At 34.3% G+C, this 26352-nt stretch overlaps 1 protein-coding gene across 1 annotated transcript in view; it reads right to left on the reverse strand.

The window, feature by feature from the left end:
* LOC141748602 (connector enhancer of kinase suppressor of ras 2-like) overlaps positions 1–26352 on the reverse strand; it is a 209861-nt gene that overhangs the window by 56916 nt on the left and 126593 nt on the right. Inside the window, exons 9-13 of the mRNA XM_074600940.1 lie at positions 16084–16230; positions 7821–7954; positions 7014–7219; positions 2513–2595; positions 799–1053 (exon numbers count right to left, since the gene is read on the reverse strand). Coding sequence (XP_074457041.1) covers positions 799–1053; positions 2513–2595; positions 7014–7219; positions 7821–7954; positions 16084–16230 — 825 coding nt within the window. The remainder of the gene's footprint in view (positions 1–798; positions 1054–2512; positions 2596–7013; positions 7220–7820; positions 7955–16083; positions 16231–26352) is intronic.

Raw genomic sequence — 26352 nt, forward strand, 5'->3', positions numbered from 1 at the left:
TCAATAAAAAACTGCCCTGAAGGTATTAAGGATTGAGCACAAAATACTTTGAAGCTACTACTCTGTGTCACAAGAACGGAGCAGTCGGTAGGTAGGGCTATGAGTAAAATTTAAAAGAATGCCTCTATAAAAGGCAATATACACACACAGAGCATGAACAGTGAGGACTGATCTCTGAAAAGCTACTGATTATTTCAGGACATCCAAATCAGTGCAGTGAAATTCTGTGCTAGCCAGTCATGAGAACCTAGTGCTTTTTCATGGCTGGTTGTTCGTCCACTGAATTATGTAGTCTACAAAGCTTTTAGGCCAAAATATTTCCTCTATTATCACTATGAAAAAATTAACATTACTAGACTGTGCCCATGGTACTGCAATTTAAATAAACAGTAACTCCATTAAGCTGGTCACAAGACATTGTGATTGAAGTGGACATATAAAAGGATACAAAGTAACTTACAAGTTACTTAATTGTTATTAGAAGCTGAGTATGGGATTGTTATGAACCTTTGAAAAAAGGTGAAATTAAACTACTACTCAGTGAGACAGAGTAATTAAAAGCACTATTTTACTTAAACCATCTGATATCAAGTGGTCCTTGCCTTGCATTTTTCCATTCTGTCTAGACTGTTCTCATGCGCAAACTCTGACATTAAGCAACTTTCTTCGACTATTAAATACAATATTAAAACATGAAATAGAAGAATATCCCCCTATACCTGTATTAATCCTAAAAGGAAAACATTTCAGTGTTTTTCCATGTACTTTCTGTAATAAGGCTTTTTGTCATGTACTTACGTGATAAAGTGGAACTGTGTTGTTTTCTGCTAGTGAGAAATTCAAGACATCTTGCTGTCCAGGTTCAAGCCTAACGTTAATAGTAGATGTCAACACAGGTGGACTAATTGGGTAGTTTGGACTGCTTGTGTTTTTGCCCTTTTTTCTTGACCTACGACCCGTGTCCCTTTTGTTATCTTTTTGTGTCAAAGGCTCTTCTTGGATAACCAGTATCTTGTCATCACTCAGATACCGCAGGAGTGAATTCTCAGAGTCAGTTGTTGAAGGGGAAAAAAAGAAAAAAGAAACATTAGTAAGAGGAAACAAGCAGAGAACCATTTTGGCTGCATCTGCATTGTCAGTTTGGTTCATTCCCCACTTCATCTGAGGCTCTTTCCTCTGTAAATAAACTTATTTATACCAAGGCTCCAATCAGGAGCAAACTAAGTAGCTGGCACAAAACCTACGCACAGAACAAGACGGTGGTGCATACCCAGGTCATAGCATGACAGGTAGTATGAAGCTAGTCCACATCATATGGCTTGTGTAACAAAGAAAATATAAATACAGCCAAAAGGTTTCAGTGAACTGTCAAAGATCATCACTTGGTACTATTAAACCGGAAAGTCATGTGAATATCAAGTGAATTGTCAGGACTTGCACTGGACTCAGGACCACATTTACTGACACTCCCTGCCTTTTGAAGTGAAAGTGAGCATACACATAAAGTATTTGTAAATTGTATCAATAAGGGAGCATCTCTGGAACCATTCCAGAGACAAGGACCATAATTTCAAGGAGCCTGACAAACTGGAATAATGGTCTTAAACAGATGTGCAGTGTACTTGGGCACAATTTCAAAATGGGAACTGGCCAGGCAACAAGTCTGAGGAAAGGAATCTGTCTGTAACACTGAAATACAAACTCAACGTAAGCCAACAGATTTGGAATAAATCAGAAAAGGCTTGTGCCTTAACTGAAAGTTATTTTCTCTTGGAATGAAAGATTACTGAAAAAGGGAATTTAAAATCCTGTATTAATTTTCAAGAGTATCATTCAATTTTGTCACAGTATAAGTAGTCAAGCTGGACTCCTCTCAGCTACCCATATTGTGTCTAAAAGATTCGGAAAAAATGGTATTTATTTAAGGATCTTTAGCCATTGCCATAACAATGAATATATTTGCATATTTGAAGAATACTCTTTTGAATGATATAATTGCTTTTTAGCAGAGGAAAAAAAAAAGGAAATAAAAGAACTTTGCTATCACCATGCTTTTTCCAAAGTTCATAATTTCCACTGGAATCTACAGAAATGTGTATGATTAGGACTGCTGGTCTGAACACTGACCAGCTGATTCTGGTTTCAAATATTCATTCATACTAGTCAAAATGTGCCTCAAAGGACATTACTTTACATCTATAACATTACTTATTGGTTTCTAGAACAGTGCAGATTAAGAAATGATTGTCATTAACATATAGCTGAATCTTTTAACGCTTTTTTCCCTTGATGTTTATCTTTCTTTATAATAGAATTAGAGTAAATCCCTCCTACTAATATAAACTTTTTAATTTTCAGAAATGGAAACATGAAATCTCAGATACTAAACAGGCTCTTTTAGATTCTCCGTGGCACTCAAGAAAAATAGATTTAGTTCCTGTGATATCTTCATGCTTCTTAAATAACAACGAGAAAAAATTCTTGAAGAACAGCAGAGAAAAAAATACTCACCTCTGCTTCCCCTCTTGTACATGTTTTGGTCTTTTGACTCCCCTATCCAGCTGTACTCAGTAGGCATAGAAACAGGCCTTAGATCTGGAAACAATTCAAGATAAACCAATATAATTTTTTGAAGACTGAAAATAGAAGGGTGTAGTGGAAGTAATGCCTATAAATTACAGGCACGACATGATCCTTCAGAGCAACCCTTTTTATCAGCACCTATACATTATTAAAGCTGTAGCATTCAGGATCAATTAAACTTCATATATGGCATTATACTGATCTGAAAGAAAGTACCACTTTGGTGAAATTACTTGTAAATGTAAAGCAGATTACAGTTAGTTTCAAATGCCTTAGAAAGAAAACATGGAGTGCAGTTTGGTAACAACAACAACAAAAAAAGAAGATTCAGAAATTAGGGGTTTAATTATATGATTTTGTGGCAGCACTATGGCTGTAAGATATCAATGTGCATTAGTCATTCCCTACTATGGTATCAGTAGAACATTCATAGCAGACCATTAAAGAAGGAATAGTACAAAACTGACTATAAAGCATCAGCACTTTGGCCTTATCTGAGTGCATTATTATCACAAAACACAGAAACACACCCTCTAGATTATGAGTTAAGTTCTGTCTGACCCATAAAGCCAAAGATTCCTTTTTCCGTATGCCAGCTGACTAAATTTAGTGTGTTTCTTTAGTACACAAGCAAATTTTTTAAAGTAGTTTGCTACTGTTTTGTTTCTGGGATAATTACAGAATTCAAATGCGAACAAGAGTTTCTATTTCATTATCAGTTTCCCCAGGTTGATTAGAGTGACAAAAGTATTTTCTGTGGATTATTTGTATGGTAATACAGTTTTTCATTTACCATTCCTCCAAAATACACCTTTTTGGCTACTAAAACGTTAGGAGGATTTACGAACAGGTATATCAGACAAGTATGCTTCTGGGTAACATGATTTTCTGAAAAGTGAAGATGTAACATATATCTAGAGTACTAAGGTTTCCCCATGTTATGCTTTCACTCATACCGTAAAAGTTAGAGCACAACTAATTGTATAGAAAATATATGTAGTTTCCCTGCCTGCCTAACAGCTGAAACGACCTTTAACACAAATGTGTTATTCAACTCCTAATGTCAAATTTACCCTTAGAAGAACAATATTAATTAAGAAAAAAACCCCAATAAATCAAAGAAAAGGAAGAATCAGTAATACAGAAAAGAATGAGAAACAAGTAAAGATTATACATTTAAAAGGAAAAGAAAATAAGAATGCACATAACAAATGAGATCAACATAGTAAAATATGACAGTAAAGAGAAGAAAGGTCTGAAGTTCTGAAGAGATTTGTAACACCAATGCCAGATGCCACAGCATGATTGACATCAGAAATAGAAATTTAGAACAGGAAATACACAAGCCAAACAAAGGAACTTTGCATACTGCTTATTTTATTTCCAAGTTCTTTCCCAAACAAATGTAACCTGTAAACTGTTTTAAATTTGCAACTTGGATATTTTTCTGAGGAGTAGAAAATTATTGTATACAAGTATACCAGGGTAATCTGAGAGAAAAACATATCTATGATGTTTTTGCCTCTCTAAGACATAAACAGAAGAGGGCTGATACGCATTGCCACAAGAACTCTAAATACTATACCATGTTCGAGTTGGACTAATACTAGAGTATAACTCTTGGTAAAAAAAATAAATAAAAAAATGCACTGCAATGCAATGCACTGCACAGCAATGATAAATACCAGCTTAATTTTCACAAATGGTTTGAGAAAATGGACTTCTTATTTGCCTCCTTGGATTTTGCATATATTATCAATACTGAAGGTCTCATCTGCCTGGGTATCCTTCCACTACCAGCTGCAACAGAGATTGATTTTTAATAATCACTTTAATTCTGGTAAGTCCACGGCAGGTATTTCTGAACTGTGGTTTGTGTGAGTCCTAGCGATAATGAAAGCATCTGTTCAACCATGAAGGACTTCAGAAGTTTTACTTTCCTTATTTTGCTTGTGGCTACCTGGTTCCAGCATCAGATATGTGTTTATTGGATCTACCATAAACACTGTCTTTCCACTGACAGACATATCATTGCTTTGGTGGTTCAAATGTACATCTTTAAGTCAAAAAGTACAAAACATTCTAGTACAGTGGAAAAAAATTGGATTTGGAAGTCTGTTAATTGACAGATTACTTTAATCTGTAGTTTAAAAAATTCTGGTTTAACAATTGTTTTTGAAACAAAGGCATATTCCTTTCCAAGTTATAGAAAATCAGGCCTGTCCATCATAAACACAAGAAAAATCTTGCATATTACTGGGATCTGGCACAGAGCCCAACATTTTAAGTCATCATGCAGCATGAATTTATGAAAGCATGCCAAATATATCCATGTGGCTCCAATTTTAATCACAGTTAAAGATCTATTGTTCATTCTAATTTTATTATAAAATGATGTCACCTATCAGGGAGATAAAGACTGAGTATTATTAATCTGAACATGGAATCCTACTCTTCAGTGTTACAACTCTTTCAAGCATCAAGTTGTTGTACAACTTACTAAAAATACCCTACATATAATAAAGATCTATTAAAATTTCCCTATTCTGAAAAGGTAGTGTATTTATATATACACATGATCCTGCCCAAATTGATATTTTGCCTTTTTTTACTGTAAATCCAGCTGTATTTAGCACAATACAAAAACAGGACAAAAGTTCTGTTTACTTGATAAACATAAGCTAAGATTTCTTTCATACTATTAGAATGACAAAAACAGAACAACACTCGGAAAGTTGGATGTTCTTTGTTAGGAAAGTCTAGCTACAGTGAATTATCACACTCTAGCTGCAGTGAATTATCACTGCAGCTTGACGTAATTTGAAGTATCCTTGTAGCTGTCCTATTTTCACACTTGAATTCTACCCTCTCAGCTCTCGAAACAGCAGGTGAAATCACTTAACTGTCACTCATTAGCTGTTCTTAGGCAAAAGGTTAAGTTGAAACCTTAACCCAGGTAAGTTATGTAAACTATGCCATAGATATCTCATATATAATAAGAAAACCTCAGCAAACATTTATTGACAGAAGAAAATGCTTGTACACCTTAACTATCAAAATCTGTTTTGGCATCTGGGGCTGTTAGTTGCCCTCTCTTCTAACATTTATAGTGGTAAGAACACCTCAGTCTGAGAACAGGGAAGAGAAAGCTGCACCATCTCTAAACTGAAAGAAGCATGGGAAACTACATTTATAACATCCATGGTATCAAATCCTGCACCAGAGTGACCAGTTCTATGGCAGACCAACAGAACCAGTGCCTGGAGTGCTTAAAGATTTTTCTTTCTTTTTCCCCAACTGTGTTGCATTTCAGCTGCTATTGGACCTTCCACTATAACTGCCTTTGGTATTATCTCCAGTGAACTGCAGAATGTTTTTATTACCTGTGTTCTTCACAGACACATTTTTATTTACTACTGTGAGCTTGTGAGAGGTTCTCCCTTTCCTAGATATCAAACACAAAAAATTTAGGAACCTTTTTTAACAAAATGAGAGAAAGGAAAAAAACCTTCGTCTCAGAGTAGGTGAATGAAGTACTCATTGATGGCATCACATATAGAATGCAATGATCAGAAGGAGGAGTCATGGCTTTCTCTGAGGCTCAGAAATACTGCCATTTTCAAAATCAGATATAATAACGGATTTAAAATAAACATTTTATTTTAAGTCTGTAAACTACAAAAATGACTTACTACCTTCAAAATAAACACCACTGCAAATATATGGAGAATACACTGTTGTATTTCATTAGTATTCTTCTAAAACTCACCAAACACCAAGCAAATCAGATTTAACAGATAAGCAACAAAAATTTAATCAATTAATTTTCAGCATCATCTACAAGCACATATATCTTTGCATACCTGTACACCCATACGGATTTACATAAACATGACATTTCTATATAAACCCAGAGTTTATTATTTTTTAATAGCATTTTATATATTCAAGCAGTCTCCATTCTAAGATTTTGAAATATATTTCTAGTATTAACAATACATTGTAGGATACTACGCATGTAATTATACCCATTTAATATATCACTGAATTTCGGAGGGCCTTATAGATACTTTATACCACAAGTAAGTCTTTTCAGGCCCTCCATTGGTTTAACACTCCAGAACACTGCAAGTACAATAATCTCCAAGAGCCTGTGAATGAAATTGAATAAAATCTAGATACTAGCTATCCAAATGAGTTTAGTCTCATTCAAAATTTTAAGTGTGCACTGCAGAATAAATAACTTCGTTCTGATCCTGAATGTTAGCTTGTAATTATACTAATTATTCCTTCATATAAACCTTTGTCTACTATTCACAGCCAACAGGTCATGGTCTAACAAAGAATGACAGATATTTGGGGGTGTTGCAGTATTAATAGCACAATTTGTAAATTCAGTCGATTTAGAATGTTAAAGAAATCAAGCCTACCATGAGTGGGTGTTTTTTCTCTTCTCCTCACTCCTGTAGCTCTGCTTCTCTCATACTCAGAGCCCACAGGGGGGCCTTCACCTTCAATTAAGGTGTAGTATTTCCCACTTTCATGCTCCAGAAAATAGCTTGGAGACTCAGAGCCTTTCATTCCAGGTTTTCCAAATTTGCTGATGTCATCACAAGACATTATTCCAATTTCATCCCTAAAAAGATTAAACCAGAAGATTATGGAGAAATTAGCCATTTTATGATAAAGCGTATATCTGTCTCTCCCAAACACTACAAATGAAAAGTCCTGTAATTGAAAAGCTATACGTGTGAACTTTCATAAAAGTTATTCAATTCAACAAATGTAAATTAATGTAATCATCATTAGGTTCCATTTTAACACAGACAAACACAAGACAAACACAGTTATTCATGAGTTTTCTAGTATTTGAAAGAGACCGCAAGGAATCGGTATAACATGAGAAGGCAAGGGTTTCCCTTGCAGAAATGCCTGCTTTAGAATAAGATACAAGCAGTCCCATGAAAGTAAATAAAACTAAATGATTAAAGACTTCTTTAAATGCTTTCTTGGTTTAGGAGTAAACCCAAGTTTTGCTCAACCAGTATCTATTTAAGTGAAAGTTAAGTGTCTCAAAATAATGATATGCTGCTTAATGTACGTCTAGCTCTTAATTTTTCTGAATATTGAGTTTGATTGTGGGGCTTTTTGTTTCTTTGTTTGTTTTTATTAATCTAGTAAAATTAAAGTGTAAATTTCTATTTTTCAAAACCTCAAAGTCATTAGGACGTAAATACCTGGGGCCATAAAGTCCTGACATAGGAGACAGAATGAAAACATCCTGGAGTGCAGAGTTCTCCATTTTTGAGGATATGCCCATTGTACTTGTTGGTGTTGTGGAGCTGCTTGGTGGACTGGTTGGAATTACAGGCTGTTAAAAAAAAAAAAAAAAGCACATGAATAACTCAGTGTTTTTGGTGCTACAAGTAACAATAAAGTCAATGTACATAATTTTAGGAATCTTTAGGAATCCAAAAAATCTCTTTTTGGATTAGCCATTTTTTCGAATTACTGAAGTTTCTTCCAAAAGGTGTCTACTGAAACGCTGCTTTACCAAAGAATTCAAGACTAGTTGTGAAATAAATTGATAAAAGACCGGTAGTGAAATTAATTTAAAAGCCATCTCATGGAAAAATCTGAGACTCAGAATCAAAATATGATTTTTAACCAATGCAGAAAATCAAGTATATGGGGAGGAAGGACATAGACTGTTAAATGCCATTAATACAAAACTTAATTGCAGAACTCCGGAGTACTTGCACTAAATGAAAGTGTTCATAACCATAATGTTGGTTTCAGTAGAAGATTTCCTGTTAACAAGAACACAATAGCTAGACTTTTTAAGAAAACAGAATTCATAGTCAGCTACTGTTTCTTTTTTTTTTTTTACTGAAACCATAGCCGTGATGATTGTACTATGGTGATACAAATATAGGTTCTATGGTGACTAGCAGTGAAATATAAATTAGCCTAAGCAATAAATATGAGCATCATAAGTATTAAAAGTATTAATAAGGTCTGGGGGGGTGTCTTTTTTTTTTTTTTAATTTTTAAATGAAGTTAAACACATTTTTTCTACTCAAATGCCATAGGGAAGCTCAAGTCAATAGCTATAAGGATTACAATCAAATATTCTGTGTGGGACAGAAAGATATATACACAAAGAATATTTTTCAGCCAAGGTACAGTCTGTGTTTATATTCAAGAAATAAAAATTATTTTCATTTAGCATTCTTGTTTAGATTATTTATATGAAAAGTTCCCATTCAAATACAAAATTGTGCTTAAATAGATACAAGTAGTTTACTACAGGTGGAAGGAAAACACGGTTACCTAGAAATTGGATGAAAGCTAAGACCACCAATTATAATCTTTTTCTAAATAGAATGCTTTCTATTTTCTAGATGTAAACACTGCAATTATTTTTATGTGATTCAACAAGTAAAAGCAATCCTAAATACCAAAAAAAAGGATGTTTTTTTCCAGGACAGTATCAGTCTGCATAGGGGTCCAAATTATACTACTCTTCTGTGCTTATTGTTAAGCTTCTTACACTTCGACCAAACGTTTTCAGGGTTTTTTTGTATTATCAATATAAATAGATGAGAAGTGACTGCAAAAGACAAGAATCATTCACTACTTAGTTTTTCATATCCTTGGAAATTAGTGCGTACCATCTTATACACAGTATCAACAACTACATTTAGAATACTACCATTATTTCTACAGTTTTGATGTGGCAGTGTTAGTAAAGAGACTAAATATAAGATATTCTACTAATATCCTAACTTACCTGCAGCTGGATATAGTTTCTCACGGGTCAAAACATAAATTATTACCATCACAGAAAGACAAGCAGAAACTCCATTTCAGAATCAGAAAAGAAATTACCAAGTCTCTTGTGAATAATTTATTTTCAATGGGTTTACATTCAGCAGTTGTTAAGGTTACAGGTTAGTCAATGAAGTTGACAACAGAAAAAAAAAGGATGGAGAGAGATAATACGACTGTTCCCAAATATGTCCCCAAAGAGGGTGATAGCCATGTTACTCCTGATAGATTTTGGAAAATCTAACCTTATAGCAATGTAATATTTTTTGCTTCAAATTTAATTCAATTCTTGTCCTACCCATCCCTGAAAGTGACAACTTTCCTTTTCATTCTTCTTTAACTTTTTATTTATTTTTACTTTCTGAATAATATCTCTTTCCCCTTACTTTGGCTAGAAAACAAGAATAAAACGTGCTTCTTCCCTTATAGGGCTTGTTTTCTAAAACACTAATAAATTGTAGTGTGCTCTGTACTTTCTCCAACTGATTGGACTAAGCGTACCCAGTGTATACTAGGTGTACCCAGCTGAGATTGTACTAATGCTGAATAAAGCACAATAATTATTTCACTTATCTTGTCTTTTATATTCTCATTTATGTCTCTCAGTCAAGTATTTGTGTTCCTTCCAACATGACATTCAGTTTTTTGTTTACTGTAATTTCCACATTATTTGGAATTATTGCCACAGTATTCAAATACTACATTCTTTAAAATGTCATTTGATTATTTCAAAGTAGTGTACTTTGCACTTGCTCTTCTTTCATTTCATTACATTTTTAGAGCTTTTTTCTAGTTTTCTAAACTAATTTTTAATTACCAGCCAAAATTCCATTGCATTTTCAGGCCCTCCTGTTTTAGTACTGTATGCAAATTTAGTAAGCAGATCATTCAGGTTATCAGGAAAACATGGAACAAAACCACATGTATCACCTATCTGTTGAATGCTAAATGATATGCCCTTTGTTTGATTAACAGCTATTTGTTAGGCAAGGTTATCCAGTCATTTTCTACCCATTCAATCTCACTTTCACCTAGTCCTTAATTCTCTATGCCATACTTATGGGAATGTAATGAGAAAAGGTATTAATATCAGATATACAGCTTTTCTCCTATCTACCAGGTCAGTTAACTGCTCACATAAGAGCATTAAATCTGTTTAATGATTTCTTCATAATAAATTCATGTTGGTTTTACTCATCTGTTATCTTCCAAGTGCTTGCAAACTGTTTGTGCATATTGACTGACTTACAATTCCCTAGCTGTTGCATTTCTTTCTGAAGACAAACATTATGCTTCTTGTTTTTCCAACCTTATTGTAATTAATCTATCTCTCACAATTTCACAATAAATACGTTTGAAAAATAATGGTCAAAGAGTGCCCCCCCACCACCAGCTCTTGCCTTTTCAACTGGCATACTATAAGAGCTCATCCACTGAGTTTACAGAAATGCGTGCTCTTGAAGTTCTCTTTCCCTATATAAGGGTTGTAAGTTTTTTATGAAAATGCACTCCTTCATGACTGCTGAGATAAGCTGTCTCCTGCTTTCTCCCTCTCAGCTTTACTTATGTTCTCTACCTGTCTTGCTTTCCAAGAATTTGCCGGCCATTATGTCCTTGTAAGGCCTGTTTCTATCCCTTTCCCAAACGATGCACCCAATCCAACTAAACCATAATAGGTGATTCTGCTAGTTGCTCAAAAGAAACCTTCTCCACTCATCTGGCCTGGGAGTCTTTAATGAAGAGAAGAGAGCACCCACTTTCTCCTCCTCTATCATCACTCAGATAATTCCAGCAAATACAATTCTTACATGATCTGAAGCTCAGAGTGAATGTAGCAAAGATGTAGATCTTCACTCTGAGCTCCAGATATGTCTGTGATATCAGACATGGAATTTCAGTGGTTTTAGGTATCTGCAAAATAGTGCAGGGATCTTTTAATATTATTAAAACATTAGTTTAATAAGAATATTTAATATAATATTTTAATATTAGTCAAATCCAAAAAGGTAATTTTAATAAATAGTAAATATACTAACCAGGTCTATCAATTAAATAAACATAGTTATGTCTTATATCCCAATTCCAATACAATTACTTAAAGTGATTATACTGACTGTGTCTGTGTACAAATGAATGTTTGCTGAAGTGTGTGCAAATACATGCACAGGTAAAAAAAAATCCCAAAGAAAATACATTAGTTTATACAGGACTTCTGAAAAGTGACACTTGAGGTATCTGCTGTATATTCAAAGTTTTTAATGAGAATAGCTAATTATCAGTAAAATGATTAAGCAATGCTGAAATACCAGAATAAAAATGAAAGACAAATGGTAAACTCAACACCCATCAGAAATAAGCAATTGTTTGCCAAACAGAAAAATTCACAACTGTTTCAGAAAGAAATACATTGTTGTGATTCTGAGTGTGTTTTGCAAGTATTGGGGATAATTAAATACTGTATCTATTTAAAAAGTGCTGTTCAAAACACCAAACATATGACCCCAGTGCATCCTGCAAAAAACAGCAGGACAGGATGCAGGAAGCTGGTAAAGCCCAGTGGTACAGCAACAAGAGGCTCAAACATGGACATCCCTTACCTTGTGAGGGGGTATGAAGATTAAGGATGGGGTACTGAGTCTCTGCTTTGTCCCTTGAAGGAATAAACTCAATCCCCAGAATTCCCCTGATGGGTGAATTCACAGAAAACACACAGGCGTCACTCTTCTACATGGATTGCCTGTGGTAAGGGAAAATGGGGCTTTGTAACTGCGGATCACCCTATAAATTCCTACAGTGTGTATTTTTTGTCAGAACAGGTTCATTCATGCCAGTGATATAGATGACTAATTGCTCATTGGACAAGCTGCTATTCAGAAAAATTAAACGTTCAACAATACAAACACTACTCACAATAATAAACAGAACTCTCAATATGGTTGAGTATTTCTTGCGTACTGGTGAATTGCTATAGCTGTGCTGTAAAACTGGAGGTATGTTCACAGTGTTTTCAAGTCTTGTGGATTTTTACTTTTTTGAAACTTGATATAGATACCTTTTCTGATGTGTAAATAATAATTTTTGTCCTCAGAGCAAAAGAATATGATGAAATACATATGAATAGGACAGAAGTCAATAAAAGCATGAGTGGCACTAAGATGAAAAGGAAATGACTGTTCACCACCTCCTCTGATACAAGACATTTAAGAGAACGCAACTTTCTTACTTGCTGCATTTTCTTTGTCTGAGGTGTCACAAAGCTTCCCTTGCCCGAGATATTTCTCACTGAGACAGTAAAGTAAATGGGCAGGAAATAATTTCAGAGTTCATCTAAGCAATTATGTCAGGGTACAGTACCCAAACCATGACCTCTGAACTAACTTGAGTGGTATACACCAATGTGTCATTTTCCCTTTTTCCCCCCTCTACAAGCATCTGTTCTTATAATGCTATAGGATTTTTCTTTTGTACAAAGCAACATCTCTCCAAATTCATCTGGTTTTCAAAATCTGAAATAAGCTACTTAGCTAGAATTATTCTGAAGATACTTATGAAGTTGCAAAGCATAACATATATTTTCTGATAGGTAAAAATTATTATAAAGTTGTCACTGTTGACGTAAGCTTTACTACTCATATTACCAACTGACAGATTCTACATCTCAAGGGGAATAATAAAAAGTTTAATGTTCTGAATCAAGTAGTTGTAACAGGAAGGATTTTTCCAATTAGAAAATTTCTGCAAATAAAAAGAAAAAAAATACAATGTCGCATTTTATTTGAATAGCGTTGCTGGTGTGGCTCACTTCGATAAAAAAAACAGAGCACTATTTGCCATTGCAGATGAAAGAACCATTTTATATTGCGTGGGAAGATAATCACAGAGTTTAAATATGAAAATTGTCTTCTAATATCATATAATGCCAACTAGAGACAAAATGAGAAAATGGTATGACTGACATGTTGTGTCACAAAGATAACTGTAGCATAGAACTTTGGCATATGTTAACTTTCTGCTTTTGTTAATTAAGCATCAAGGGAAACTAAATACCGCAAAAGAATACTACAACAAGGCCAAGAAATAAATTTTATAAGGATTCACAGATTCTGTATCATTAATAATTAATAAATTAACTATGTGGTAAAATTTTAAACATAATTAGTATGGAAAAAAGTATTAGTAACACCTATAAGTGCCTTAAGTAGTAACAGAAAGTAGGAAAAAAATTATTTTAAAAATTAATGCTGTGCACCAACCTGAGTTCACAAATATTATTCCTGTCCTCTGAATTTCGAGTTCTTAAATCCTACTTCCTTTGTTCCTTCCCCAATTATGTAACTGCTTTTGTTTTGTTTTTTTACCAACACTAAGTTAGGATGGAAGAATTGCTCTGCACATGTTATTTTTCATGGTGTGTTACATATATGTATCCATGCAGAGCAATATATGTGGATCCGTATGTAACACGCCATAAAATATAACGCACATCCATGTATGGCATCCTTTTTTTGTGACAGTCTAACATTTGCTGCATTGTTTTCAGTTTTAATCTATTTTAACTGAGATCTTTTTCTACATATTGTTGCTTAAGTGGTGATTCCATATCCTACATTCATGCAGCTGCTAACTTTTGTCTAAGTATAAAACCTTCTGTTTATGCTGAACATATTCTGATTATTTTTGAAAGTCTGTCAATAGTCTTTGATAGCCTCTGTTCTATGAGAGCCAATTTAATCCATTAGTGGTATAAAACTCCAGAAAAACAAATAAACAACACCAGAAGCCTTCCTACCAATTCAACAAATTAAATGGATCTAGAGAGTCTAAAAAATGCCAAAGTCAAACAAAGGCAAAGACGTTCTGTAGCCAAGAACAGGGAGAGGGAAGTGAGATCACTGCTTTCCAGCAGCATCAAGCTGTTATGTCAGCTGCCCAGGAAACACAAGCTTTAGTATCATCTTGAAATTTAATCATGCTCGTTCCAAGTAATTAACGACAACAATAAATAATACTAGATCCAAGTGAGAACTGTAGGAAACAGGCAAACCCAAAAACTGCATCCTGAAACGTATCCAGGTCCTAATACTTGAGCTTGCCTCTGTGGCATGAAGACTAAAGAAGACTTAAAGATGCTAAGGAAGACCTAAAGATGGTTTTCAACATCTTATTACAAAACCTACTGTTAAGAAGTAACACTGGAAATGCTCGTTTTATTTCCTGAAGTGATTTACATTTTTTATTTAAATCCCTCACCGCACTATTCTATGATATAGAAGAAACATATCCTAGTGAGGATGGCATTTAAAGCCCTCTGACCCTAAGGGCCTCTTGCATTCTGGGTCTTCAGGAGAGAAACTGTTTATCACAGAAATAGAAACTGTTGATAGTTACACAAAGATAGCTTGGTGCACTTTCACTTACCTGGCTACCATGACAAAGGATGGCGTGCTTTGTGGAAAAGAAAATACCACGTATATAGTACACTTTGTTTTCACAATGAGAAAACTTCCAGAACCAGTGCTACTTGTGAACTATGATTCTTTAATGTACTAATATAAAGAGAGAATCTCTAAAGAAGACCTGTTGCAAATGCCATTTCCATTTTGCTGCCCTTGGAAGCTTCATATGAAGTTCACAAGTAGATACACAATCATCTTGTGAGAGCGAAGAATGTTATTCCTGCACCCTTATGACAGAAAAATCTGAAGAGTTCTGAATCTCCTCTGGGTGTCACAATGCCCCTTTCCTCTCCCCCAGAGGAAGTCACAGAGAAATGAAAGATAGCACTAAACCCAAGTGTTAGCACTCCTGAGCTGCAAGGATTACACAAGCTCCTTAAGTGAAGCAGCTGCGTAGGATTTAGGCGCTTTGAGGAATGAAAGATTCAGGAAGTGCCAGGCAGGAAGGAAATTTGCCTAGATAGGCTTGAAGGGTTGGCTTTGTTTTGTTGCTATTCAGAAACACATTAGTGTATCATGTGATCCAAACAAATAAATTCTGTGAAGCTTCCACATTATGAAAGTGCATAAACTTATTACAGAATGTTATATAAACATGAATAGTTACTGACTCAAAAACCATTCCTTTAATAATGACATTTTGAGTTCAGCCTTTCTACTCCATATGTTGATGCTGTAGGAAGAACCAGCTGTGATGTTCATGATGGATTTTTTTCGTATCAACGGGTTTTCAAGGAATAAGTATGCAGAAAATATCAGAGGTTCTATTAGCATTGTTACCAAAAAACTCAAACTCGATAAGATGTGGAACAGAAGCAGACTTTTCCTGAGATTTAAATGGTCTGACGCACTTGATTCCAAACAAGTAGTTTTGACAGACTGTGAAATAATGGAAACAGAGAAGCAACGTTGCCTCTGCCGGTCAAAGCAAGCTACTGAACCTTAGGCTGCCTTGATCTTCAGTAATACTATCTGGAAATGTTTTTTCCTTCTATGAATTCCTATGGCTCCCAACATCACCAAAAAAAAAAAGCAGGAAAACAATCTTATTGACACATACAGTATTGCCACACAAACTTATCTCAGCACACTATTTCAAAGGAATTTTGGACTTTTTAGAGGCTCCTGTTGCTCTCACTGGAAGGAAAAATTCTAGTGTTTTCTCTTGAATAAAGGATTTACCATGACAGCAGCATTGCAGCAGCCTTCTTACCTGAAGTGCAAGAGGCTTCCACCTCACGTTCTTCAGAAGGGCTGGGGCAGACACCAGGGTATTCTGCGGACGTTTTTTCAAGGTTAAAATCACTCCATTTGGGTCTTCCCGCAATGCATTTACTAAGTTCTTTAACTGCCAGCCAACCTAAGGAAAAATTCCATAATTGAATTTTGAAAGCTTTCCGTTTAACTTTAAATGTGAAGGAAATTTTCTATTAACTGAAAAGGTCTATGACACCCTACTCTTTGCAAACATAAGCAGTTTTTATAAACTGTGCCTGATCACTTCTGTTGGACTGAAATGATGCTGCTGAAGCTGGATTTTTTTTTTTTTGCTATGTTTCTCAACAAATTAAAGCATAAGTGAACACTGTTTTCCTTTTAATAATTTGTGAGATCAGTGTACATTTTGAATAAAGTGATGAGGACTAGAAGTCACGAAATAATTTCAATCTGTACCCTTAGTTGAAACATTCATCGCTGAGGAGGAAGATGGACTATGCTATAGCAACATATGAAACATATATGTAACAGCTTTAAGAGCCTAACTGAAGATAAATGATCATTTATTTGATTTATCTATACAGCCCGTGGATAGAGCTGAGTAATTCAAGTTACTATAAATTGTAAACATAACCATAAAAAAAGAACATCAGGAGTACTGAAAGGATTTTATATGTGCCACTCACAAAATGCTACTTAGAGACACTTCTTAATCTTCTTGATTATTTAAATACGAATTTTCCATGAACCATTTATACATGAAAACAGAAAATTTATTTTTATGGGATTTTTTTTTTTAAATGAATGTTTACACTATCCTATTATCCCGAATGGTTAGAGAGGTTTTAAAACTAATATAAATGACAGTATATAAAGCTGTTTATGATAAAAGTAGTTTCTTACGCACTTAAGTGCTACTGAATTTCTAGCCATATTTCCTCAAACAAGAAAAATACAACAAAAAAGGGTATCAAAACAGTCAGATATGTAAATTCGGAACTGAAAGTGAAATTCATAAAAATCCAGATTTTTCTAAACCTCAACCAAGTTACACCACTGAAATCAGTGGAATTGTACTAGTTTGAATAAGAATAAATTTGGCTCCATTCATCAGTCCTTTTGCCCTGCCTGTATGTATTAGCTTGTTCACTATGAATAAAAAGAAATTCCTACCACTTAGCGCTTCACCATGAATTATCATTAAAGTTGGTTTGCCCTTTTTCCTGAGTAACACTATTATTGAAAAAGTTTCTTTAATATCACAGTCTCAAAAATGTATCCTATGTAATATGCAAATTAGTACCGGGAGACAGAAATATATTGCAATGTGTATAGGATTTGCCAGCATTCACTTCTAAAGCTTGTACTTTTTGTCAATATACTTGGGACCTGATCTAGATAACTAGACTTAACACCACAAATTTTGAAATTTGTCTCTTTCACTGGTGTCAGAACAATGGTACAGCTAAAGCAGAGTTTCAGTAAATGTCCTTGTTTGATATAAAACAGAACCGATTTTCTTTTCAGTAATTTTACTTTTCAGTTAAGCTTCTTCTGACTCCCTGACATTAATGGCCCAAACCACAATGGTTACTCACACCTAATCTTAGCCCTGGGTCCCAAGGGCTAGACTATTGCCTCCATTCAGTATCACCTTGTTATTTTCAGGAAGCATACCAAGGATCTCGCTGAAGTAACTCAAATTACAAGAACAAGCCTACCTAGAAAGGAATTACTGGAGGGAGTAACCACTTGCAAGTGACAATTATGTTAGTGGTTCACATTCACCTCTGGGAAACAGCAAGGCATGCATAAGTATTTATAGAGAGGACTTTGGAGGATTTTCCTAGCCTTACTTATTTGCATTTTCTCCTGTTCACACATCATTTCTAGATTTGCCATTCAAGGAAAGTGAATAGGTACAGGACAGACTCTCCACTTACCCTTTGAAATATTGTGTCCTTGTTTAAAACATTACTTAAGCGAGTCAGGTTTTAATTTGAACACTGATGGTTACTATCTACCCACAGTTCTGCTACACAAAGCAGCGGGGATCCAATTCTGCAGAGAATATTTTTCCAAAAGTCTTTTTTTTTCCACAGAAAAGCTGAACCCTCAGCATCTCTAAAACCACCCATATTAAACTCTCCCTTCCATTTTCTATTCCAAACATGGCAGATTTTTACAGTAGCAATAAATGATCATAGTAAAGACCTGTCGTAAGTGTTATAACTACCACAAGTCTTAAGCCCTAGTGTCAAGCTGATCTGTGCTGCACAGGAATTAGGATGCTGTGTTCGTACAGCAGTTCTCCAGACACAACCTTACCAAGGCCAAATTGCAGCAGCCTTAAAGGGAACATTTAAGAATGAAAAGCTTAAGGAATACAAGAGCAGTAACTGAACAAGTATGTGCAAGCATTAAGTGCCGTTATATTTCCTATGCTTTTTGACCTGTCAGAGTTCACTATAACGCTTTAATCATCATTGCTCTTCTGACCAAAGTGTGTATTCCCTCTGCTATTAAAAAACAAGAAAAAAAAGAGAGAGAAAGATTCAAGTGTTCAGAATTAGAGCAGTCTATATTTATCATCATACTATATCAGGTGTAGTTTATAATTACTTCATCTTAGAGAAAGATGGTATCTGATTGCACATGAAGGTGGAGGGAAAATAATGAAGACAACCTTGTAGAGATTTCAATTAAAAACCTCTTATAAGGGCTGAAGGGAAGTTAAGATATAAACTGTGAGGTTCTATCCTGTCTCCATAGCGGGCTGAAGCCAGAATCCCAAGGGTGAACACTGGGCTTGGAAAGAACTGCAATATGTGTCGTAATTCTAAAAAATATTTTAATAGCTTTTTAAAGTTCTATTCTATTTTTAATGTTGCTGTTCTATTGAAAACTTTCTAAAAATGCACTGGCCACAGGAAACCAGGAAGTGGTAGTAGTGATTAACGGGCCACAGCCAAACAAATGCAATCAACTTGCATTCCAAACTCTTCTAGTTTGTGCTTTGTTTATAAAATGATGGAGGCTATATTTTTAAACTCATTTATAGAATTAAAAATAAACTTTTTTTTAAATTTTCTAGATTGATGTAATTTTCAGAATGCTGACATCTTTAGAGTTCCATGAGCTCCTTTTAGAAAAGAATGATAAATAATTAAGTTAATAATAAATTACTCCAATGAGACCCTTAATGACAAAACCATTAAAAACCAAGATCTATTAGAGAACAGTCTGCAGTCATTACTCCTAGGCTATGATAAAACGCTCTTAGGAATTTGGACATGTTATTATAAATTGTATTACTAAAAATATCTTTGAAAAAATAGAAGTCATTACAGTGGATTAAAAATCTTAGTTGAAAACCAGTCTTTGAGAGAGATTTTGACATTTATTCTTAAAGAATCATTCTTTAATAGCAATTACTAGCTTCTAGATAGGGTAAGACATATTCAGCAAAAGGGTATTTTGCTCCTTTAAAATTTTTATCATATACATTCAGATAATCAGATTCTACAATATGGTTTAAGATATTTCACTCAGTAATGAAAGTAAACATTAAAATTAGGCTAATGAAGGAAAAAAGAATAACGTAATACTTTTTTCATTTTCCTGAATAAATGAAATTGGAGCAATTAGGATACCCATTACATTCAAATCAACAAATTCAGAAGGACATTATTATGTCGTCTTTGCACAGGATAGTAAAGCTCTAGCGATGGTGCACTGTTCTCTGCGAAACATATTTGCACATTGAAATACAGTGCACTACTTTTTACCTCTTTATAAGCTGGTCCTACAAAACCTAGAATGTGGAAAGCCACAGGCCTACTGTTGTCTTACTTCATAACTCAAAGGAAACACAAAACAGTCAGATGCCAGCAATGAGAACTGCTACCACAGTGATATGCACAGAGTTTGTCAAAAGATCTGAATCACAGAAACTTTGATACTTCCTGGCTTAAAATCATTGACTTCTAAATTTTAGCCCCCCAAAAGATTTTTTTTTAAGTTTAGATGCTAAATATGGAAGAAAACTAGAAGAATGCAAACCAACTCACTGAAAACAGTAAGAGGCAGGCAGAAGTTTAAGATTTTGCTGATTTACTCTTAGGATCACTCTAATCAATAATTTTTATTGGTTTGTACATCCTTAGTGTGGAAAGAAGGGCTCCAGGGGAAAAAAAAATGGTGTACTCGTCTCTATGTTAAAGGATTTGTTAGTTTCCTCATACAAAGTACAAGCCAGATAATTAGTGGAAACTGCAAAATATAGTAACTTTAAAAATAATAGTTCCAAAAATAGTAATCCCTACGACACTAAATTTCTTTATCATAAAAGTATAATGATTTAAATATCCACAATGCTGTAGTAATTTTGTATAACTAAACCTAATAATTTTGTAGCTGGGACTGCATAACTAATATGTTCAAAAAAACATAACTCACTTTCATTAACCTACAGAAACTATTTTCTTTTCTAGTCCTCCAGCATCTTTAGAGTTTTCCCATATTGTCTTTGTTCCTTCTCATTTAGATTTCTATGAATGGGCTTCAGAATGCATTCCACCAGCAGCAGGGATTTCAGCATTTTTATGAATCCAAACTCTGTTCATGCTGCACAAGAACCTTTTCTCCTTTTTTAAAATAAAGGCTACCTAGCCAATGATGACTCACTAATAATCTGCATGAAAAAAAAAAAACCTAATAGAAAAAATTCTTAATGTTACAGACACACAAAAAAAAGAGACTGAAGAAAACATAAACTGGTGCATTTGTGGATGACCACACAGGCATTAGGTGCATGATATATTCATCTACTAAAAGGAACTGAAAAAACATCTGGACTGTTGAACATGATGCTGCTTATCAAAACCACCACAAGTTATTCACCTCCATGCCAATTTCTTCAAAACATTATACATACTTGTTATGGTACAAAGTTAGAAGACACAGCTCAGATAGTGGAACTAGGAGTACGCAGTGGATAGAATACCTATATTCTTTTCTCTGATTTTCCTGAAAATTGTGTGGATAAAGCGGAAGTGTGGTTCCTCAGTTCCTTCACTGCCTTATCAAACCCTAAATATCTATCAGGACTCTGAAGAATGAAAATGTTCTAAGAAATACAAAAATTACAGAGTACATCTCACAGAAGGAAGGTAGGTTACAGCTTAATTTGTTTGAGAGTCTTGTGCATATTCTACTCACTGTATCGTATGCCAGCTTTAATCTTACCTAGGATGGAGAGAGACAGAGCAGTAGCTAAATGGGAATTTAAGAACTACCTTGTTAGGCATCTGATCTGGAAATCAATTGTACAGGGTAATATTTTCTAAATATTTAGAACATACTATATTGCACACCACCTGAAAAGAAGTAATTCTGCTTTGACTGCAGTACCCCTTACATGAACCAGGACAGATGTTTCCCCCCAAGGCTCTTCAAATACATAAGCAAAGCCATCTGGATACTTACTTGAACCTCAAGTTATGACCCTTCTTCATATTTGCATTTAAGAAAAAAAAAAAAAAGTGGCTTGTGTAAACTAAACTTTTTGTAAGGAAACAGACTATCATTCCTTCGTATTTTATTTTAAGCACATAATTCACATTGCCTGTTTAGGGAATTAATCAAGGGAATTTTTTTGATTAACATGGAAATCAGAAATTATTATTAGAAAAGAGTGTGCTGGAAGATCACAAGACTACTTTCTGTTACTGAATGGGAAGCTCATCATTAACACCTGTAGCCGATTCACTCTTCTTATTAATATCCTAACTGTTACTAACAATAATTGATGATGGAAAAACAAATGATCTCCCATTATCTTACACAGTTATTTTCATTAACTAATGGAGAAATACAGCAAGATTCCAAGAAGCTGCAAGACATGCCTTTTTGAAAGGCAGAATCCTGAGAATAACATGTGGCAATTTGTTTGCAAACAGAATGACATCTTTTGGGGAAAGAAATAATTCTCTTGACATTTCCACTTCAGTTTTTATCTTTTGTTTTCCTACTTGTATTTCACAACACACAGTGTGCTGAAACACAGATGGTGTGACCTGGCACTACACTTACAGAGTTACCTCCATCTAAAATCAGCTCTCATTAAGACTCAAATTTACAATATAACACGCAGACTATATGATTTCAATAAATATCTTAAGACCAACAAATTAGTGCTGAAATTATTTCATTGTGCCAGGGCTGTTGACAACATATGCAATTTTGAAAAGTATGACAATGTACGTAATCTTGAAAAAGTCTGTGATTTAATAATAAACAGTATGAAAGGGTGTTAGGCTGCTGATCATGTATTTACATAGCATTCATCATTCCAAAGAATAACCTTATGAAGTATGAAAATGCAACTACATTAGTTGAAAAGAACAGCTATTTAGAGAGAACAGAACAAACACCTTTAACAACAAAGCAAAGGTGTCAAAACTGAAAGAGCCTTTCTAGGCTACTACATCCATTTGTTTACTCTTCTACATAGTGCAGGCAACTATAACGTAATCATTTTCATCAGTTCTTCAACCACCATCCCAGGCAGACCTCTTAAATTCTACCACAGATTTACTTACAGATGTTTGTATGGATGCTTGCTCTTGCACAACACTGTTTTTTACCTTAAAGAGTTCTTTCTCTTAACAGCCTCTGTCTATTAAGAAAGAGTAATTCTGTCTCACACTGAGCTGGCTGGGTTAACCGACCTGAAATCCTTATAAAAATTCTCTTCATATGAGACAGATGATACATTTTCATTTTTACACATTACATTATTTTTAATGTTCATACGTATCTTCACACCTTTGATAACTGTAAATGACCCGAACATCACACAGTATTTCAGACAAGATATTAACAATATCAAGACAATGGCATTAAAACTCTAGTTCTCCTGGAAGCATGTTCCTGATTAATTCCAAGTTCATCTTTGCTATTTTCAGTCACATCACCTCTATGGCGCTCGGTTGATTTGGGATTAATTACTACATTCTGATTTATGGAGTCTTGCCAGTCGCTCCTGAGTAACATCTAGCTTTCAACAGGAATTACTAAAAGCATTATTATTGCTCTCCTACTAAATGACCTTCAAATTCTAATCCTCAGGGAAAAAAAACAAAATAAAAATTTCAGTTTTCTGAAAAGTCAGTTTTCCCTAGTTTATCAAACACTTTTCTATACAGAAATAGATCAAATATTTTACAGGTGGCCAGGCAGCTAGATCAATACTTGTTTGGATCTCAATATCTATATATAGTTGTTATGACTGGTTTTCTCTTTGCTCTGTGTTTGATACTATCCTGAAAGAAAGTGAAAGAAACAAGCATTTCTTGGCTAGTGACTGTCTTAGCTTTAAGGCTACCCTATTTTCACTGCGTGACAGTCCCAATTCTCTGACTAAAGAATCATGTCCCATCTGTAAAACAACTTAAAAAAAAAACATAATATGAAATTTACTATTTCAACTAAGCAGCAGAAAATATACTATCCATGCAATCTAAGCTGTAATTATTAATTTTGCAAACAAATAAATTCACAGTGGTATATTCAGCGCTTGTGTATAATTTCATAAGAGAGGAAGTAAAAATCTACAAGGCACTGGCAGAACTAGTGCCTGTTGTTATTGTAAGGAAAAATAAAGACGTAGTGTGGCAGCAATTTAGAATGTATAACTTATTTTTAAATTTTCTTATGCTGTTTTATTAAAAACTAATAAGCAAGAAGGACAAGCAGAAAACCAAATAAGGAAATTGGATGATGATTAAATGATCTTAACAGCCAGTGGTGAATCGCCTGATTTAATTAATTTCTTGCCTAAAGTACTATTATTTTTTCTTTGATCTTTATAATTGTATTACAGAGTGTTCCTTGGTTAGACCAGATTCCACATAGTAAGTCTTTTATTTCTAACTCTTTCAATTGTTGCATTATATAATTTGTTAGCTGCTTTCCTTTGATACTTTCTCAACTCTTTTTTTTAAAAAAAAAAAAAAAACACAACTAAACCTTTGAGCTACATTTGAAAGTTATTTGAAAATTAAAGTAAAACAAGTGGTCTTGTTTTGTTAATATTTTTAATATTTGTTATATAACTGGTTTCAGGAAAAAGAGAATAGAGTATGAATATAGCTACCTCCTAGGTATCTGATATTCCTTACTTCATACAGATAATGCTTTATATGAGTGTATTAATTGTAGGCAATAAGAATAGCTTTGAAAACACACAGCCAAAATATTCTAGCCACATCAATCCCAAAATGCTTAACTCCACACATCCAGCAATTCAATGGCATTGACATTGTCAGCATACCTAATCATCTGCTATAGCTATACGACCCCAGAGAAATGCCTCCAGGATTAGAAATGCAGTTATCTGTGCTGATTCCTCTCAAATGCAGGCACAGCACAACTATCTCCAAGTCTACTTCTTCTTAAACCTGTTTAAAAGCTTATTCCTCTCTCCGTTTCAAAAGGGATAATAATTATTCTCTTAAAATGGACTTCCTGATGGAAAGAGTCAGGCTTAAATTGAAATTACAGATTTTGTTTTTAAAGGAAAAAAAAAATCAAATAAAATTGTCCTCTTAGTTTCATTTTTTCCTATGTATGAATGAAGAACAAACAGAAGCCTTTTAAAAAGAGTAAACAGCTAGTTGGTAATGGCTACATTAATGTAGCCTCATTTGTAATATTTTAGCACTTGGAGTACCGCCCTACCCATGAATGAATGCTTTCACTGTACAGCTCTGTAACTCAGTGTTAAATATGTGAAGTATTACAATTGGAAATTTAAAGAGGTTGTTGAGGAGGGTCATGCATTAGAATGACAAACTGTAAGTGCTCAAATTATCTAGCTCACCAAAAAAAAAGTGAAAAGGTAATTTGATTGCATCCTGAAAACACCTAAATGAGAAACGTGCCCTCCAATCTAACAGATAAAAATATATCAAGATCAAAGGACTGGAAACTTGTGCCAGACAAATGTAGACTACAAATAAAATGTCTTTTTTTCCCCAGCAATGAGAATAATTAACTACCGGAACAATATATTACAGGTTGTGGGAACATCAATGAAAGTTTTAAACCTCAAATGATCTTATGAAATGAGTGAATATGAATTTATCTAGAAAATACATTGGCCTAGTTCAGTCAAAATCAGATTATATGATGCCAGTAGCCAGTCCTAGTATTGGAATCTATTAAAAAAGATCCATACTTTCTCTAATCAAGAAACCATTTTCACTAGTGGCAATACAAAATGACTATATCTAACCATCTTCAAAACAGATTCTTTCAAAATGCATTGTGTTGAATGGGATTTATATTTGATAGACTACCAAAATGCTACAGAAACTTCAATCTTAAGAAAATGTCTTTGTTAGGACAACAAAGATAAAATCTGTGGGATGCAGAATCTCTGAAGCATACAAATACCTGAAGAAAGTGTATTTCTGCGTCTTTACACTGTATAACTTAACCTGTGTATACATTTTATGAAAGCATGGAACCTCCCTTACCAATGAACAGGTAAAAGTAGGAATAAGAAATAACACTAAACACCTATATTTTTATCACCTAAGCTTTTAATGCTTTAAGTAGAGTCTCTAAGGAAAACTAATATGAGACTGGAGGCCACGGATTTCACTGGATACATATATTGTAAATAATATTTTAACTATCTGGAAAATTCTGTAACAACCCAGGAAGTATTTAGGATACTAAATGTAATAATTTGCCTCTTCACAGGGCAATACTAAATGCTTCATATGAAATAAATTGAATAGAATAATACATTCGAGAAATAAAGAAACACTCTGCTTCTTTCAGCTCCAGGAAAAGGTAAAGGGAAAATCCAACCCATCATAACTCGTTATAAATCAATGCAAACTTTTGCTCCAAATTTATTTTAGAAGGAACAAAGATGTGACATTTGACTTAAAATGCTTGCTTCTCTCTGCCTCTCTGCAAAAATTTTATTCAATATTTTATCCACTTTTTTTAATCTCCTATCCAGAAACCAAATGAATGGTAGAAATTTCACTACCAACTGCCAGGCAAGAAAAACATCTGGAGAACATTGTGAGAGAAGTGAGAAGTACAAAGCATCTGAAGAAGCACACTTTGGCTAGGTATAATTTCAAACTGCTTTGTATTTTTCTCTTTTACAATTTTACTTCTGCTAGTGCTTGCTTTTGCTAAGCTGTGGAGTCAAAGGCTGGTATGAGGAAGTGGGTCCTAG

This window comes from Larus michahellis, chromosome 9 (assembly GCF_964199755.1).
Source record: "Larus michahellis chromosome 9, bLarMic1.1, whole genome shotgun sequence".
Lineage (NCBI taxonomy): Eukaryota > Metazoa > Chordata > Aves > Charadriiformes > Laridae > Larus > Larus michahellis.